The sequence below is a fragment of the Hippopotamus amphibius genome, chromosome 1, assembly GCF_030028045.1.
Source record: "Hippopotamus amphibius kiboko isolate mHipAmp2 chromosome 1, mHipAmp2.hap2, whole genome shotgun sequence".
NCBI classification, from domain to species: Eukaryota; Metazoa; Chordata; class Mammalia; order Artiodactyla; family Hippopotamidae; genus Hippopotamus; species Hippopotamus amphibius.
In genome coordinates, this window is record NC_080186.1 from 15,025,171 (window position 1) to 15,042,985 (window position 17,815).

Sequence of the window (17,815 nt, forward strand, 5' to 3'; positions counted from 1 at the left end):
TATACTACCCAAAACAATTTACAAATTCAACACAATCCCTATCAAATTACCAATGGCATTTTCACAGAACTAGAACAAGAAACCTTACGATTTGTATGGAAATGCAAAAGGCCCTGAATAGTCAAAGCAATCTTGAGATGGAAAGACGGGGTTGGTGGAATTAGGTTTCCTGACTTCAAACTATACTACAAGGCCACAGTGATCAAGACAGTATGGTACTGGCACAAAAATAGAAAGGAAGATCAATGGAAAAGGATAGAGACCCCAGAGATAAACCCACACACATATGGTCACCTTATCTTTGACAAAAGAGTCAAGAATATACAATGGAGAAAGGACAGCCTCTTCAGTGAGTGGTGCTGGGAAAATTGGACAGCTACATGTAGAAGAATGAAATTAGAACACTTCCTAACACCATACACAAAAATAAACTCAAAATGGATTAAAGATCTAAATGTAAGGCCAGACACTATAAAACTCCTAGAGGAAAACATAGGCAGAACACTCTAGGACATACATCAAAGCAAGATCCTTTTGGACCCACCTCCTAGAATAATGGAAATAAAATCAAGAGTAAACAAATGGGATCTAATGAAACTTAAAAGCTTTCGCACAGTGAAAGAAACCATAAACAAGACAAGAAGACAATCCTCAGAATGGGAGAAAATACTTGCCAATGAAGCAACAAAGGATTAATCTCCAAAATATATAAGTAGCTCAGGCAGCTTAGTACCAAAAAAGCAAATAACCCAATCCAAAAATGGGTGGAAGACCTAAATAGACATTTCTCCAAAGAAGACATACAGAAGGCTAACAAACACATGAAAAGATGCTCAACATCACTAATCATTAGAGAAATGCAAGTCAAAGCCACAATGACCAGTCAGAATGGCCATCACCAAAACATCTAGAAACAATAAATGTTGGAGAAGGTGTGGAGAAAAGGGAACCCTCCTGCACTGTTGGTGGGAATGTAAGCTGGTACAGTCACGATGGAAAACAGTTTGGAGGTTCCTTAAAAAACTAAAAATGGAACTACCATATGACCCAGTAATCCCACTCCTGGGCATATACCCAGAGAAAACCATAATTCAAGAAGAAACATGTACCATAATGTTCATTTCAGCACTATTTACAATAGCTAGGACATGGAAGCAACCTGAATGCCCATCAACAGATGAATGGACAAAGATGTGGCACATATATACAATGGAATATTACTCAGCCATAAAAAGTTATGAAATGGAGCTATATGTAATGAGGCGGATAGACCTAGAGTCTGTCATACAGAGTAAGGTAAGCCAGAAAGAGAAAAACAAATACTGTATGCTAACTCACATATACGGAATCTAAAAAAAAAAAACAAAAAAAAACAAAAACGGTACTGATGAACCCAGTGACAGGGCAAGAATAAGGAAGCAGATGCAGAGAATGGACTGGAGGACACAGGGTTGTGGGGTGGGGGATGGGGGGGGCAAAGGGGAAGCTGGGACGAAGTGAGAGAGTAGCATAGACATAGATACACTACCAAGTGTAAAATAGATAGCTAGTGGGAAGTTGCTGTATAACAAAGGGAGATCAACTCGATGATGGGTGATGCCTTAGAGTGCCAGGACAGGAAGGGTGAGAGGGAGACGTGGGAGGGAGGGGATATGGAGATATATGTATAAATACAGCTGATGCACTTTGGTGTACCTCAAAAGCTGGTACAAGAGGGTAGAGCAATTATATTCCAATAAAGAGCTTAAAAAAGAAAAAAAACAAAACAAAAAACAAAAAACAAGGATAGAGTTGGACATGACAACTGTAGCCACTCTCGCTCTGGGCCTCATCTACTAGTTTCTACTGTACAACAAAGTGAATCAGCTGTATTTATACATATATCCCCATATCCCCTCCCTCTTGAGCCTCCCTCCCACCCTCCCTATCTCACCCCTCTAGGTTATCACCAAGCATCAAGTTGATCTCCCTGTGCTGTGCAGCAGCTTCCCACTAGCTATCTATTTTACATTTGGTAGTGTATATATGTCAGTGCTACTCTCTCACTTCGTCCCAGCTTCCCCTCCCCCCACCCACCTTCCTCAAGTCCGTTCTCTACATCTGCATCCTTATTCTTGCCTTGTCACTGGGTTCATCAGTACCATTTTTCAAGATTCCATATATATGCGTTAGCATACAGTATTTGTTTTTCTCTTTCTGGCTTACTTCACTCTGTATGACAGACTCTAGGTCTAGCCACCTCACTATAAATAGCTCCATTTCATTCCTTTTTATGGCTGAGTAATATTCCATTGTATATATGTGCCACATCTTCTTCATCCATTCACCTTTTGATGGGCATTTAGGTTGCTTCTATGTCCTGGCTATTGTAAATAGTGCTGCAATGAACATTGTGGTACATGTTATCTTTTTGAATTATGGTTTTCTCTGGGTATATGCCCAGGAGTGGGATTGCTGGGTTATATGGTAGTTCTAGTTTTAGTTTTTTAAGGAACCTCCACACTGTTTTTCACAGTGGCTGTACCAATTTACATTCCCACCAATGGTGCAGGAGGGTTCCCTTTTCTCCACACCCTCTCCAACATTTATTGTTTCTAGATATTTTGACGATGGCCATTCTGACCAGTGTGAGGTGATACCTCATTGGCTTTGATTTGCATTTCTGTAATGATTAGTGATATTTGTTTTGTAAATTTATTTATTTATTTATTGGCTGTGTTGGGTGTTCTTTGCTGCACGCGGGCTTTCTCTAGTTGAGGAGAGAGGCAGCTACTCTTTGTTGCAGTGGGTGGGCTTCTTAGTGCAGTGGCTTCTCCTGTTGTGGAGCACAGGCTCTAGGCACATGGGCTTCAGTAGTTGTGGCATGTGGGATCAGTAGTTGTGGCTCACAGGCTCTAGAGTGCAGGCTCAGTAGTTGTGGTGCACGGGCTTAGTTGCTCTGCGGCATGTGGCATCTTCCGAGACCAGGGCTTGAACCTGTGTCTCCTGCATCGGCAGGCAGATTCTTAAGCAGTGCACCACCAGGGAAGTCCCTGATTAGTGACATTGAGCATCTTTTCATGTGTTTGTTAGTCTTCTGTATGTCTTCTTTGGAGAAATGTCTATTTAGGTCTTCCACCCATTTTTGGATTGGATTGTTGGTTTTTTTTTGATATTGAGCTGTATGAGCTGCTTGTATATTTTGGAGATTAATCCTTTGTCCGTTGTTTCATAGGCAACTATTTTTTCCCATTCTGAGGGTTGTTTTCTTGTCTTGTTTATGGTTTCTTTCACTGTGCGAAAGCTTTTAAGTTTCATTAGGTCCCATTTGTTTATTCTTGATTTTATTTCCATTATTCTAGGAGGTGGGTCCAAAAGGATCTTGCTTTGATGTATGTCCTAGAGTGTTCTGCCTATGTTTTCCTCTAGGAGTTTTATAGTGTCTGGCCTTACATTTAGATCTTTAATCCATTTTGAGTTTATTTTTGTGTATGGTGTTAGGAAGTGTTCTAATTTCATTCTTCTACATGTAGCTGTCCGATTTTCCCAGCACCACTCACTAAAGAGGCTGTCCTTTCTCCATTGTATATTCTTGACTCTTTTGTCAAAGATAAGGTGACCATATGTGTGTGGGTTTATCTCTGGGGTCTCTATCCTGTTCCATTGATCTATATTTCTGTTTTTGTGCCAGTACCATACTGTCTTGATCACTGTAGCCTTGTAGTATAGTCTGAAGTCAGGGAGCCTGATTCCTTCAGCTCTGTTTTTCCTTCCTAAGATTGCTTTGACTATTCGGGGCCTTTTGCATTTCCATACAAATCGTAAGGTTTCTTGTTCTAGTTCTGTGAAAAATGCCGTTGGTAATTTGATAGGGATTGCGCTGAATCTGTAGATTGCTTTGGGTAGTATAGTCATTTTCACAATGTTGATTCTTCCAATCCAAGAACATGGTATGTCCCTCCATCTGTTTTATCTCTTTGATTTCTCTCACCAGTGTCTTATAGTATTCTGCATACAGGTCTTTTGTTTCCTTAGGTGGGTTTTTAAAAAATTAATTAATTAATTAATTTACTTATTTACTTATTTATTGGCTGTGTTGGGTCTTCATTGTGCTGGGCAGACTTTCTCTAGCTGCAGAGAGTGGGGGCTACTCTATGTTGCATTGCATGGGCTTCTCAGTGCAGCAGCTTCTCTTGTTGTGGAGCACGTTCTCTAGGCATACAGGCTTCAGTAGTTATGGCATGAGGGCTCAACAGTTGTGGCTCACAGGTTCTAGAGTGCAGGCTCAGTAGTTGTGGCACACAGTCTTAGCTGCTCTGCGGCATGTGGGATCTTTCTGGCCCAGGGATGGAACCCATGTTCCCTGCAATGGCAGGTGGATTCTTCACCACTGTGCCCTTAGGTAGGTTTATTCCTAGGTATTTTATTCTTTTTCTTGCAATGGTAAATGGGAGTGTTTCCTTAATTTTTCTTTCTGATTTTTTATTGTTAGCGTATAGGAATACAAGAGATTTCTGTGCATTAACTTTGTATCCTGCTACTTTACTAAATTCACTGATTAGCTCTAGTAGTTTTCTGGTAGCATCTTTAGGATTTTCTATGTATAACATCATGTCATCTGCAAAGAGTGACAATTTTACTTCTTCTTTTCCAATTTGGGTTCTTTTATTTCTTTTTCTTCTTTGATTGCTGTGGTGAAAACTTCCAAAACTATGTTGAATAATGATGCTGAGAGTGGACCCTTGTCTATTCCTGTTCATAGAGGGAATGCTTTCAGTTTTTCACCACTGAGAATGATGTTGGCTGTTAGTTTGTCATATATGGCTTTTATTATGTTGAGGTAATTTCCTTCTATGCCCACTTTCTGGAGAGTTTTTATCATAAATAGGTGTTGAATTTTGTCAAAAGCTTTTTCTGCATCTATTGAGATGATCATATGCTTTTTATCCTTCAATTTGTTTATATGGTGTATCACATTGATTGATTTGCGTGTATTGAAGAATGTTTGCATTCCTGGGATAAACCCCACTTGATCATGGTGTATGATCTTTTTAATGTGCCTCCAACAGCCTTTTAAAATTAAGGTATGGCCATTGTTTTTTTAGACACAGCGTTATTGTACACTTAACAGACTACAGTATAGTGTAAATATAACTTTTATATGCACTGAGAAACCAAAAGTAGTCATGTGACTTGCTTTATTACAGTGGTCTGGACCTGATTCCACAATATCTCCGAGGCCTGCCTGTGACTGATGAGAGGGTTGTCTAGATCAGGGGTGCCCCCTCTGTCCCAGTCGGTGGAAAAATTGTATTCCACAAAACCGGTCCCTGGTGCCAAAAAGGTTGGGGACTGCTGGTCTAGATGATTTGAGAGGTCACCTACCTCTGATCTCTGGGCAACTTTTGAGCCCTAGCACCTGCTCCCACTGGAGTCCCAGTGTGTCACTGTAGCTGTTCCTGTTTGTAGATGCCAGCATCTGGTGGGGCTTTGAGATAAACCAAAGGCACCCCTCAGATGGTGTCAGACACTGGTATTCTTTAGATACAAAGCATTGTTATACTCCCTTGGGGATGCCTCTACATTCCCTAACCCTCGTGGGTAAAATCTGCTAAAGTTTTCATTAATAGCACTTGTTTTAGAACGTCCAGCTCTGCCACTTACCAGCTTAGGCCAGTTACTCTACCTCTCTGAGCCTCAAGTTTGCTCATGTGTAAAGCGGGAGTGTCTCCATGAATGGATGGCTATGAGGATGACGTGAAACAACATGTGACAAGGGTGGGGTACAGTAACCAGAATTAACAGGTGCTCAATAAGTGGTGATTATCCTCAAGAGAAATTTAAAAGGCAATGCTAGGGACCTCCCTGGTGGTCCAGTGGTTAAAACTCTGCACTCCCAAAGCAGGGGGCACTGCTTTGATCCCTGGTCAGGGAACTAGATCCTGTACGCTGCAACTAAGAGCCTGCAAGTGGCAGCTGAAGATCCTGCATGCTGCAACTAAAAGATCCCACATGGCACAACTAAAAGATCCTGCACGCCACGACAAAGATCCCAGGTGCCACAACTAAGACCCAGTGCAACCAAAAAAAAAAAAAAAAAAAAAGGCAATGCTGGCTGCCTACAAGAATGCCCCTAGGAGGGCATGAAGTACCAGGGGATGACATTAGACAGGCCGTTTCAAACTCACTCCAATTATTTTGTGAGAGCCAGACCGAGGTAACCCACAGCAAAGGGGAGTGTTAAGGTGTCCTGGGTGCTCATGGGAGCTCAAGAGGGCTTGTGATTGGCAGGCGGGGGTAGGAAGCGGGCTAGGGTGAACGTGGCTCGCTGGGTGAGGGAAGAGAGAGAGTCAGGCAGACGCAGGAGCTCTAGGGCAGCTTCTTCTCCCCAGTGACAAGGCCGTGGGGCAGAGCACTGGCCCGGGGGGCCGAGGACTTGGATCTGACCACCAGGCCGCCTCTGCCACTGTGTGCTTCTGGGAAAGCCCCTTCCCCTCTCTGGGCCTCAACTTCTCCACCTGGAAATATGAGAGTCTCATCCAAGATGACCTTGACCTGCACAACAGGCACGACAGCCTCCAGCATCCCTCAGGGGGCTGCATGGCCTCTGGCAGCACTGGGCTGACAGCGAGCACTCACGACCTGGCGCTTTGCTGCCATGATTATCACGTGTGCATGTGTGTGCGGAGGGGCTGCCCTGCTCTCCAGCCACCTGAGCCTCAGACCTCCGTGCAAACCCACCCCTCACTCCCAGAGCGTCCAGGACGATCGGATATTGTTATTCTTCCCTTACGTCTGTTTGGGAAAAAAAAAAGTGATATAGCTGGGGGTTCTCAGACCAACTCCACCACATCCTCAGACCACAACTCAGCCACATGACCTCATCAGCTAAGCAGAAGTATTACTTGAGGCCATGCCCGCCTGAAAGCAGGGGCTGGGCCAGACCACCCTGGGGTTCCCATTCAGCTCTGAGATATGGAGGTAAAACATTTTGTGTGGCTACAGGAGGGCCAAAAATATACGTTGGGGTTGAGCCTTAAAGCTGCGCTTCTCAGACTATAAACTCCATGGGGACGGCCTGGGATCTTGTGAACGTGGACAGCCTGCTAGGCTCCGGCTCCCATGACCTTCCTCTGAGAGCTCTTTCCTGCCAACGCTCTCACACACGCTGTTCCTGCTCTTGAAATTCTGTTCTTCCTCTTCTTCCTACCCCTCTAAGCCCCCACAAGCCAGGGTTCCGATGGGGAGTCAGTGAAACTTCCCTTATTACATGATGTGGAGGTTGTTGGGATTTCATTTTCAATTCTGTGTTCCTTCTCCCTGCTGGCCAGCAGAATAGGCCTCAGAGGGTAGGAGCCAGACAGCAGAGCTACTCAGAAGGTGGGACCACAGGGCATTGTGAGGAATCAGTAAAGCACCACCTGGCATTTGGCATGAATGGAGAATTCCCCAGCTCCCCAGCTTTACTGGGTTCCCTTTCCTTTCTGGAACCAAAAAGGCCACAGGGGATGGGGCTGCAGGGGCTACACCTACTACTGGCTTCAGTGGCTGAGGTGCAGATATGTGCCCACTATTTACAGAACTTAGAAAATCAACTCACCATCCTTGAGTGAGAAGCTCAGAAGGTCCTAAGGGAAAAGTAACAGGAATTAGCAATAGGTTGATATGTAACCAGTCTGCTCATTTGACAAATATTCATTGACTCTTACAAAGTGGGAAAATAAGGCAGACAAAATACCTCTGCCCCACATTCGAGCGGAGAGCCAGACAGACCAGCAAGCACCGAACTAAATGAACGTGTAAGAATTTCAGGGAGTCAGATGCAGGAGGGGAAGGGCTGCTTTAAATCTCTTAGCCTGTGTCAAGCTTCTGCCTGCTTCAAATGCACACAGAGCAGGTGAGTGATGTGCCCAAAGGCACATGGCCATGCTGCTGCTTCCAAAAGGAGGCAGCACAGTCAGGAGCACGGGCTCTGGAGTCAGACTGCCAAGGTTCAAATCAGCTGTGTGAGCTTGAACAAGTTACTTAACCTCTCTGTGCCTCAATCGTCTCATCTATAAAATGAGGATGATCATCCTATCTACCTACTAAAATGGCTTTAAGAATTCAGTGAGTTCATGTTAGTAAAGGTACTAGCATACAATAAGCACTGTTTAAGGAATAAATCAATAGTAAATTTTCAATAAAGATGATTCAACGTTAGCTATCATCATCATATGATATTATGATGCAATATTTAATCTTTCAACTCCTCCTACTCTACTAGAAGCACTATTCAGGCTGACTGTGAGAGGAAATTCTTTGTTCTACTTTCCCGGGCAGCCGCCACCTGGGAGACGGGTGTACCTGAGTGATCACCAGCGGGTCGTCCTTCAAGATGGGGTCCTTCAATAAAATCGGAGCAAACATGTCTGCTCCTTCGCCTCCCAGGCCGCTGGCGAAAGCAGTCATGGTTGGCAAGACGGCTTCGGGCAAGTCCAGCCACTTCACCAGGCTGGCCACAAAGTCCGTGCAGAAGGATCTGAAAGACAGACACGGCTGAGATCCTGGCCTGTGCATCTCATGAGATGAGGTGTGTGCAGGGATGTGAAGAGCCGGCACTTACAAAACACCACGGTAACTGTGGCCCACGTAATATGGAGAGAGCCAAAACCTGATATCAGGTGTGTGGATCTGAGCTACTTCCTCCACCGAAACTTTGACCACAGAGGCTGATAAACCACAGGAATGAGGGCCATGAGCAGCTACTGACCATGTGCCCTGAGCCCGGCCGGCCCTGGGGATCAAGGAATAAAAAATGAGTCAGATGGGCTTTGGATGAGAACTTCACGGCGCGGTGGAGACTTGGACGGAACTAACCGATCCAGTGCTGTGGGATACGCTAGGACAGAGGCAGGCATTAAGCCCCGATGAGTCCAGAGAGTCCAGAGATGGAGCCCCAAATCCTCCTGTGAGGTGAGGGGCCATGATCAGAAAAGGTTCCTACAGATGGAGACTGGCTGCTGTTGGAAATGGCCACAGACATGCTTTCTGGAAACACACTGGCTGCTGTAGAAGTGGACAGAGTGCAGAGGAAGTCTGTCCTCCTGTCGTGCCCACCGCCAATGTGGGGTCTCTGTCCATAGCAGTCATTCGAGTTGAGCCCTAGGAGAGTCCCTGGGTGGGGGATGGATGGGGTGCTCCAGGGGAGAAGGGACCCCAGGAGCTGCAGGAAGCACATGGCATCTTGAGGACCCCAGCAGAGTCCACATCAGGCTTCGATTCAAAGCCAGAACTGGGATGCGGAGCAGGGGAATCAGATCAGAGGTACTGAGGCCAGTGCAGAGAAAAGGCTTCCCAGAAACAAGCAGTTTCCTGGTGGTGGGGGTGACCTCAGGAGGCTCCCCGCTCGCACCACCCAGCTCGGGTCCCCATGGATCCCAGGCAGCCCACCCAAACCCATTCCTTAGAGCTGCTGCTGCCAAAGCCCAGGTGGAGAGATCTCTGCAGGCTGGGCTCCTGACTGGAGTGGGGCAGGACTCAGGTTCAAATCCTGGCCCCACCACTGTTTTGGTCCAGGTCCCCAGGAAGCAGCTCTGAAATGATTATCGTGGACTCCTTTGGGGTCACCGCCTGTGAACAGGCAAGGAGGATGCAGGATGGGGCAGGGGAGCCGTCGAGCTGAGACCCAGTCTCAACAGAAACCTCAGCCGACACTGCGGGGGGATCTGAAGATGGGGTGACACGTGACAGCTGCCCCCAGTGAGGCAAGAGGGCTGGGCCTTTATACCCCTACTTCAGACAGTCATCGGACAAAGGCTGCCCAGGAAGGGGGCAGAACCTTGGGCAGGGTGGCTCTTGTCAGCAGAGGCAGGCCCAGGCCCCGAGCTGGCAGCCCTCTCAGTGGCTGGGGGAAAGTCCTTCACTCCTTTTTTTTTTTCCCGCCTCGCTACATGGGCATGTGAGATCTTAGCTCTCTGACCAGGGATCGAACCCATGCCCCGTGCAGTGGAAGTGCAGCATCTTAACTACTGGACCGCCAGCGAAGTCCCAGGAAAGTCCTTTGCTCCCGAAGGACATCTGAGCGAGGCAGGGAAAGTAACTTGACCTCTCTGTGCCTCAGTTTCCTTATCTGCAAATGGGTCTAAGAGACCGGCTTCATAAAATGGAGGATTAAATGAGATGATACACATAAAGCGCCCCGAGCAGGGCTAGGCATGCGGTAGATACTCAACTAATGCAGTTAACAGCATGATTTCATTTACAAGGTGATCAAGGGAGGCAGTGGAGAAGACGGTTGAGTCGGGCTCTGAAGTCTGACCCCTTGGGGGAGTACTGGCTCTCGAGGCGACTGGCGTCCTGCCCTGCCTCTCCTCTCTCAGCTTCATTCCCCTCTGTTGTAAAATGAGGATGATAATATGGCCTGTCTCATAGATCGGCTGGAAAGATTAAATGACATGATAATAGCTCCTGGCACATGATAACCCTCAATAAATGGTAGCTACTGCTGTTACAATTATTATAGTTTACCCTGCTGCAATTACTGGGATTACCCTGGGATGACGTGTGGGTGTGTATGGGGGGCAGGGATGACTAAGTGAATTGGGCATTAATTTAGGGTAAATGTATATGGAGAAAGGGCTCAGGGCCAAGGGCAGCAGCATACGCTGGCCCTGTGTCCATGAAGAACGTTCTGGATGTAGAGAAGTATCTCATAACAAGAGTGGAGGCGTAAGAGAGTATGAACTCTGGTTCAGATCCCAGCTCTGCCACTAGCTGTGTAATCTCGGACAGGTTACTCTCTGTGCCTCGGTCTCTTTATCTGTAAAACCGTGGCAATAACGCTGAAACCTATCTTATAGGGGTGTTGAACGCTACGTTAACATTTGTCATGTGCTTAGAACAAAACCTGGCACATATAAAGCCCTATACAGGTGTTTCTTTAAATGAACAAATGAATGAATAAATATGTATGTAAAGCACCAGTAGAGCAATCTATAAATAAGAAACAGCATTGTAGAATGGCAGGGCCTTGGTAAACGCCTCTAATGTGACGGGGGATGTAGTTGAAATACATAAAAATCAACAGCAATAATGACAATAAACGGTGATCACAGAGCACCTATCGGCCAGCCCCTGTGCTTAGCGCGTCATACACGCGGACTCACTTACTTCTCATTATAGCCACATGAGGGAGGGAGGGACTATTTTTACCCCCATTCTAGAGATAAAGACACCCAGAACCAGAGAGATGTTTGTTTGTTTGTTGTTTTCTTTAATTGGCTGCACCACCCGGCTTGTGGGATCTTAGCTCCCAGACCAAAGATTGAACCCGCGCCCTCAGCAGTGAAATTGCGGGGTCCTAACCACTGGACTGCCAGGGAATTCCCCAGAGAGGTTACGTGACAGCTCCAGGGTCCAGGGTTTTCTCTGACTGCAGACACCATGCTTAACGACTGCAGAGGTCGCCCCTCTCCAGTGATCACTTTCCTCGGCAGCACCGGCTAAGCGGGTGCATCAGTATCTGTCCTCATCCTTGCCATGCCTGGAGACAGAGCCCTTGGGCTGTGGAGATCAAATACCATATCAAGGGTCTCCCGGCTGGGACAGGGCAAAGCCTCATCTGGAATCCAGGTTCCTGACTCCTAGTCCGACGCTCCTCCTATTCACCAGGGGCTGGTAAACTAAGCCAGGGGCTGGTAAACTAAGCCAGGGGCTGCAGCCTTTTATGTATTTATTTATTTAGGCTGCTTTGGGTCTTCATTGCTGCACACGGGCTTTCAGGCAGGGGCTACTCTTTGTTGCGGTGCGTGGGCTTCTCATTGCAGTGCCTTCTCTTGCACGGGCTCTAGGAGTACAGGCTTCAGTAGTTGCGGTGCATGGGCTCAGTAGTTGTGGCGCACAGGCTTAAATTGCTCCTCGGCATGTGGTATCTTCCTGGACCAGGGACCGAACCTGCATTGGCAGGCAGATTCTTAACCACTGCGTCACCAGGGAAGTCACTCTTTTTCTTTTTTGAAATTAAGTTTTACTGGAACACAGCATGCCCATTCCTTTACATGCTGTCTCCCAGCTGCTTTTAGCCTACATGCAACAGCAAAGCTGGGTGACTGCAACAGAGACCACAGGGTTTGCAAGCCTAAAATATCTAAACCTTCACAGACAAAGTTCACGGATCCCTGCTCTACACCATTAATATCTCCATGTTTAATAAACAGAGTTCATTGTAAGGAACAGCATCTGTGACTTTTACAGCATGGAAAAGAAATATTTTAAAGGCTTGCTTTTATGCCCCACGTGGACATAAACCAACACAGAGTGTTTTCTAAAGATTACTAAAATAATTAGCGTATCTGGGACTTACAACCCAGATTGAGGTTGGTTTTAAAATGTGTTTGGGGCCTGAAGAAGACTGAGCTTAACCACGTGGAAAGAGGTGGCATACTGCATTGTAACTTTCAAGAAGGAAATGCCCCCAAGGCAGATGCTTTTGGCTCAGCCACAGCCACATGTGCTTAGGACCATACTTGGATTTTGGAGGGACACAGAACAATAACTTCTCCATGTGCCCTCCCAGGTGGTGCCCAGAAAAACCCTGGCACAGTTTAGGTTCATAAATATTTGTTTATGTGAACAAAGTACACAAAGCTCTTCCTCCCGCCTATCTACTGGCTTATCAGCTAGGGATTTATCAGATCAGGGAAGCTTCTGGAAAGACAGAGCTTCCCACGTATGGCATAGGTATGGGCCAGAGCAGGGAGAGAGTTGGACCCTTGCAGGAGATGGGACCCTGGCTTGCTTAGGAACGGAATATCCAACAAGATATATTCTAACAACTAGATAGAGAATGTGGTTTCATTATTAACAATGAGAACATCCAATGTTTGTTTGACAGACTCAGCAGGGGCCATCAACACACTCCTTCCTCAGGACCACCCTCTCTGATGGATGGCCGTTTCTCAGCAGCAATGATTCCCCTTCTTCCTGGCCAGTAGAAGCCACTTCCCATGATGGAGATAGAGAATGTCAAGTGCCTTTATTTTTTCCCTGCCTCCCTTGCAGGTGAGGTGAGGGCATTTGGCTAGACCTAGCCAATGATACAAAAGAGGAAGCCTTCTCAGGGTATCCCAGGAAAGAGTTCCTCCCTGACAAGAGACTTAAAGAGAATCCCCGTCCTCCTCTTTCTTGCCGTGGGACTTTATCTGTGACAGTGTGATGTATGGCGCTGTAGCAGCCATTTTGTGATCAGGATGGGGAGGCCAAGAGAACTGAAGAGAAGCCAATCCAAAGGCTTTTTGAGGCACTGTATCAACCCTGGAACTCTCTTCCTTTTGACTTCTTGTTAAGTGAGAAAAACAAATCTCTTATTAGTTAAATCTCTTTTAGTACAGTGTCCTGTTACTTGCAGCCCAAAGTGCCCTGACTAACAAGGGTAAGTTCCAGGATTGTATCCATTTTACAGATGAGGAAACTGAACAAATAGAGTCACAGACTTAGCAAGCACCACCATTTATTGAGAACCTAGTGTGGGCCAAACACTCTGCTATGTGCTTTATTTACATTATCTCATTTGATTCTTGTAATCACCCTGTAGGGTGGTTATTAGGCCCATTCTACAGATGAAGACACTGATGCTTAGGGAAGTTAAATAACCTGCCTAAGGCCACATGTAACTGCAAAGTGGCAGGGGTATGATTTGAACCCAGATCCAAGTCCAAATCCCATGGAATGTCTCCTGTGCTAATAAAGTCAGTATTTATCCATCCCTTCTTTTCACAAACCTTTACCGAGTGTCTCTGCTACACCAAGCTGTGTGCAAGGCACTGGGGACTCAGAGATGAACAAGGCAGCTCCTGTCCTCCAGGGGCAGGAGGGCATGGCAGGTATGGGAAGAGTTACAGTGCAGCATGGTGGCTGTGGTGACAGACAGGTGGAGAAGCATCCTGTCTTGGAGGGTGAGGAGGGTCTGGGAAGGCTTCCTGCAGGTGACCCCCAAGGAGATGAATACGCTCAAGTGTGCAGTCCAGTGAGAGCGACAAAGATAAAAACCAAATAAAATAAACAAAAACCCAGCTAAGACCCAAGGTACAGGGGACTCATCGGGACCATGGCTGGGGTTGGGGGGGCGGTTCTTGAAAACACTGCAGATGCAAAAACTTCTTGCGATTTCCTGCCCCCCCACCCATCGCTCCCCATCTCAGTAACAATAGCTCTGTCCTCCTAGGCCCCCCTCCCCATCTGGACCTTTGGGGCCAAAGTTAGCTCCTCCCTCTGCCCCATCCACAGCACCTGAACTGTCCCCAAGTCAACTGCATTCTCCCTGAGAAAAGCCTGCCTTCCCTGTGTCCCTTCATCTCTGCATCACTGTCCTGGTTTCTTCAAACAACTCCCTCCTCTGGTCTCCAAACTCTGTCCCCACAAAATCCTTGAAGGCCTTGAAGGCCAAGCCCAAGCTCTTAGCCACTCTACTATTCCGACTCCAAATACTGAGTCTCATTGAACCTGACACCCATTGTGGCACGTAGCCCATTTGTCCACTGTTAAAATCAGTCATTTGGGTGATGCCCGCCCCCCTGAGCACCAGGAGGGCAGAAGCCAGGCTTTGCTTTTCTTTGTTTTCTCCACAGGGCCTTGCACTACACTCAGCACATAGTAGGTGCTCACTGAATACACAGACATCTTATCCCCCTATTAGGGTGTGTCTGACTTGAGGGCAAGGATAGAGTCAGCCTTGTTCATCTTACTCTTGTCCGCTTTCCATGTACTTCAGATGGTGCCTGGTGAAACAGTAGGTGCTCCTTAAATGCTTCATGAAGGTACAAATGAGTGGGTACTGAATGTGGGATGTCCTATCCCCCTACCATGTTGTGAGCTCTCTGAAGGCAAGGACAATGGCTTTCTCCTCTTTGTAGTGTCAGGTAACATCTGGCAGGCTGCTTGGCTGCCAAAAGTCATCCCCCTGAAGAAGCATGACCGTCCCTCTGGGAGATAAAAGCACTCACCTTTGCTCAGGTTCTGGAAAGAGCTGGGACAGGGAGATGCCACAGAGGGCGGCATAGGCGAAGCGGTTGGCCTCGGTCAGCTCCCGGCCCGTGGGCAGATGTGGTTCCCTCTCCACACCTGGCTCGGCCGCTGGGGGCAGCCTCCGGCCCGACCTGTCCCTTGTAGCCATTTTCAGCCCTGCAGGGAAAAATCCCAGTGAAAAATGCTCTCAGCAGGTAGGCAAAGCTTCCTTAAACGGGACGCAAAAATGACCAATCATAAAAGAAAAGATGGATAAACTAGATCTCATTCAAATTAAAAACTTCCGTTCATCATCTTTAAGAGACCTGGGCAGGAGGACATATTTTCAATGTGTATATCACAAAGGAGTTGTATCCATAGTATAAAAACAACTCTTAAGAGTCACAAAGAACAAGAAACGACAAATTTAAGATGGGCAAAAGATCTGAATAGGTACTTCACAAAAGATATCCTATGGCCAATAAGCACATGCAGAGGTGTTCAACATCATTGGTCATCAGAGAAACAGAAATTAAAACCCCAATGAGGGCTTCCTAGGTGGCGCAGTGGTTAAGAATCCGCCTGCCAATGCAGAGGTCATGGGTTCAATCCCAGCTCCAGGAAGATCCCACATGCCATGGAGCAACTAAGCCCGTGTGCCAAATAAATAAATAAAAAAAAAAAAAAAAAAAAAAAAAACCCAATGAGACACAGCTATTCACCCATCAGAATGGCTAAATTAAAAGACTGACAATACCCAGTGTTGGTGAAGGTAAGGGACAGATAGAACTTCCATGCGCCGCTGGTGGCAGTGTAAACTAGTCATCAGGGCCATGGAAATTAACACCCCAATGAGACACTACCATTCGCCTATCAGAATGGTTAAAACTAAAAAGACCTACAATAGTAAGAGAATAAGGAGCAAGTAGAACTTTCATACACTGGTGGGAGTGTAAATTGGTACAAACTGTGTGGAAAATTGTTTCCACTGAAGTTAAACATGTGTCTTCCCTACACCCCAGCAACTCCACGCCTGAGAAATGAGGGTCTCTGTCCACCAAAAGACATGTACGTGAGTGTTCACAGCAGCTTCATTCATAATAGTCCCAATGGAAACAACCCACATATTCACCCACAGCAGAACGGACAACCTATGCATATTCATACCATGGAATATTACACAGCAATGAAAAGGAATGAAGTGTGGCTCACCATACAACATGAGTGAGTCTCAATGGTAAGTAGACAGTCATTCACCAGAGAGTATATATTGTAGGATTACATTTATATGACCTTGAAGAATAGGTCAAACCAATCTATAGAGAGAAGAGTCAGAAAAGAATTTGCCCGTGGGGAGGAAATATTGGCTCAGAGCGGGTACAGCAAGCCTTCTGGGTGATGGAAATGTGCTATATCTTGACCCATGCGGTGATTACATGGGCATAAATATTTTAAAAATTCATTGAGCTATACACTTAAGATTTGTGTGCTCTATGTATGTTATACTTCAGTGAGAGGAAGGAAGGGAGGGAGAAAGGTCTCCTTCCCTTCTCTCTGTCCCTCCCTTCCCTTTATTCTCTCTTTCCCAGGGGCAGAAGGGGAAGAAGGGAAGGGATGGGTGGGGACGATTGGGGAAGGGACAAACCAAGTCAAGCCAGGCATCCAAGGGCCCTGAGAGCAGGTACCAGGAAGGGTACCAGTTGTGACCACAGGGCACTGTGGATGAGAATGCAGGCTTAGGACCAGACAGACAGGGTGTGAATCCAAGCGTCTCCATCTCATGGAGGATGGGGGACGTCAGGCAACTCAACCTCTCTGCACTGAGGTTCTTTTACCTACAAATGGACTATAACAGCGTGGGTCTGGGAGATCTGTGTAACCAATCAATGACATGGCCACGCAGGTTAGTATTCACAAAGCACTGAGAACAGAGCCCGGCACAAGGCTCGTAGTATACAAATGTTTGTTAAAGAAATAAACACATAAAATAATCAACAAACAAATAAATGAAATGCTCAGCACAGTGCCTGGCACATGGCAAAGGTGTATAAATAACAGCAAGAGGCAACATTATTGAGCCGTTGCTGGTTGCCAGGCCCTGGGGCTACAGTTTTAATATGCACAGTACCAGCCAACCTGGTACTATCGATACCATAGCATCTAGTTTGCAAACTGGGGGGGTGAGGGGGAAGGACAGGCTCAGAGGAGAAGTAACTGGGCCCACGTCACATACCAGTAAATGACAGACCAGAGATCAAAGCCAGAGCTTTTGGCCACCATCTCTGTTTCAAACACTCATCTTATCGCCAAGAAAGTTCTAGTCTAATACCCACACTCCACACTGACTCTGGCCCAAAAATTCATTCTCGTCCAGCTGAGCAATGAAGTCTTTTGTTCTCAAAATATTACCTCTATGGAGGGATTATGTAAAAGTTTGCCCACAACTAATATTGCATCAATTTTTCAAAATAACTCTAAGGCAGTTAAAAGCCACAAACTGACATCTGTTGGACAGCATGTAACAGCTTACAAGTCCTTTAAATCCACTTAATTCTTACAACTGTCATGTAAGGTTAAGTAGGACATGAGGCGTTATGATTCTTTCCTTTAACTATAAGCTTCAGAGAGGCCAAGCGATTTCCCCAGACTGGACTTTGGTTCCAAACCCCATGTTCTCTCCACTACACCAGCACAGGGATTCTCCTCCCCTTGTTTCAGATGGAGAAACTGAGGCTCAGAGAGGTTAAGACCTTGCCCAACGTCACTCAGCAAGACTGGCCTCCAGTGGTTGCTCCGGGAACCCAAGTTTGAGATCTGTTTGTAGCAGATTTTTCTGGCTCAGGTAATCAGCGCA

General features: G+C 46.4%; 1 protein-coding gene across 4 annotated transcripts in view; it reads right to left on the bottom strand.

Moving 5' to 3' along the window:
* Nucleotides 1–17,815, bottom strand: part of TMCO4 (transmembrane and coiled-coil domains 4) — a 102,232-nt gene that overhangs the window by 71,371 nt on the left and 13,046 nt on the right. For all 4 annotated transcript variants that reach the window (XR_009047911.1, XM_057698165.1, XM_057698170.1 and 1 more), the window contains exons 3-5: nt 14,961–15,138; nt 8,326–8,500; nt 7,580–7,607 (exon numbers count right to left, since the gene is read on the bottom strand). Coding sequence is in view for 3 of the 4 variants with exons in the window: in XM_057698165.1 (XP_057554148.1) it covers nt 7,580–7,607; nt 8,326–8,500; nt 14,961–15,130 (373 nt within the window). In the remaining variant the exon portion in view is untranslated. The remainder of the gene's footprint in view (nt 1–7,579; nt 7,608–8,325; nt 8,501–14,960; nt 15,139–17,815) is intronic.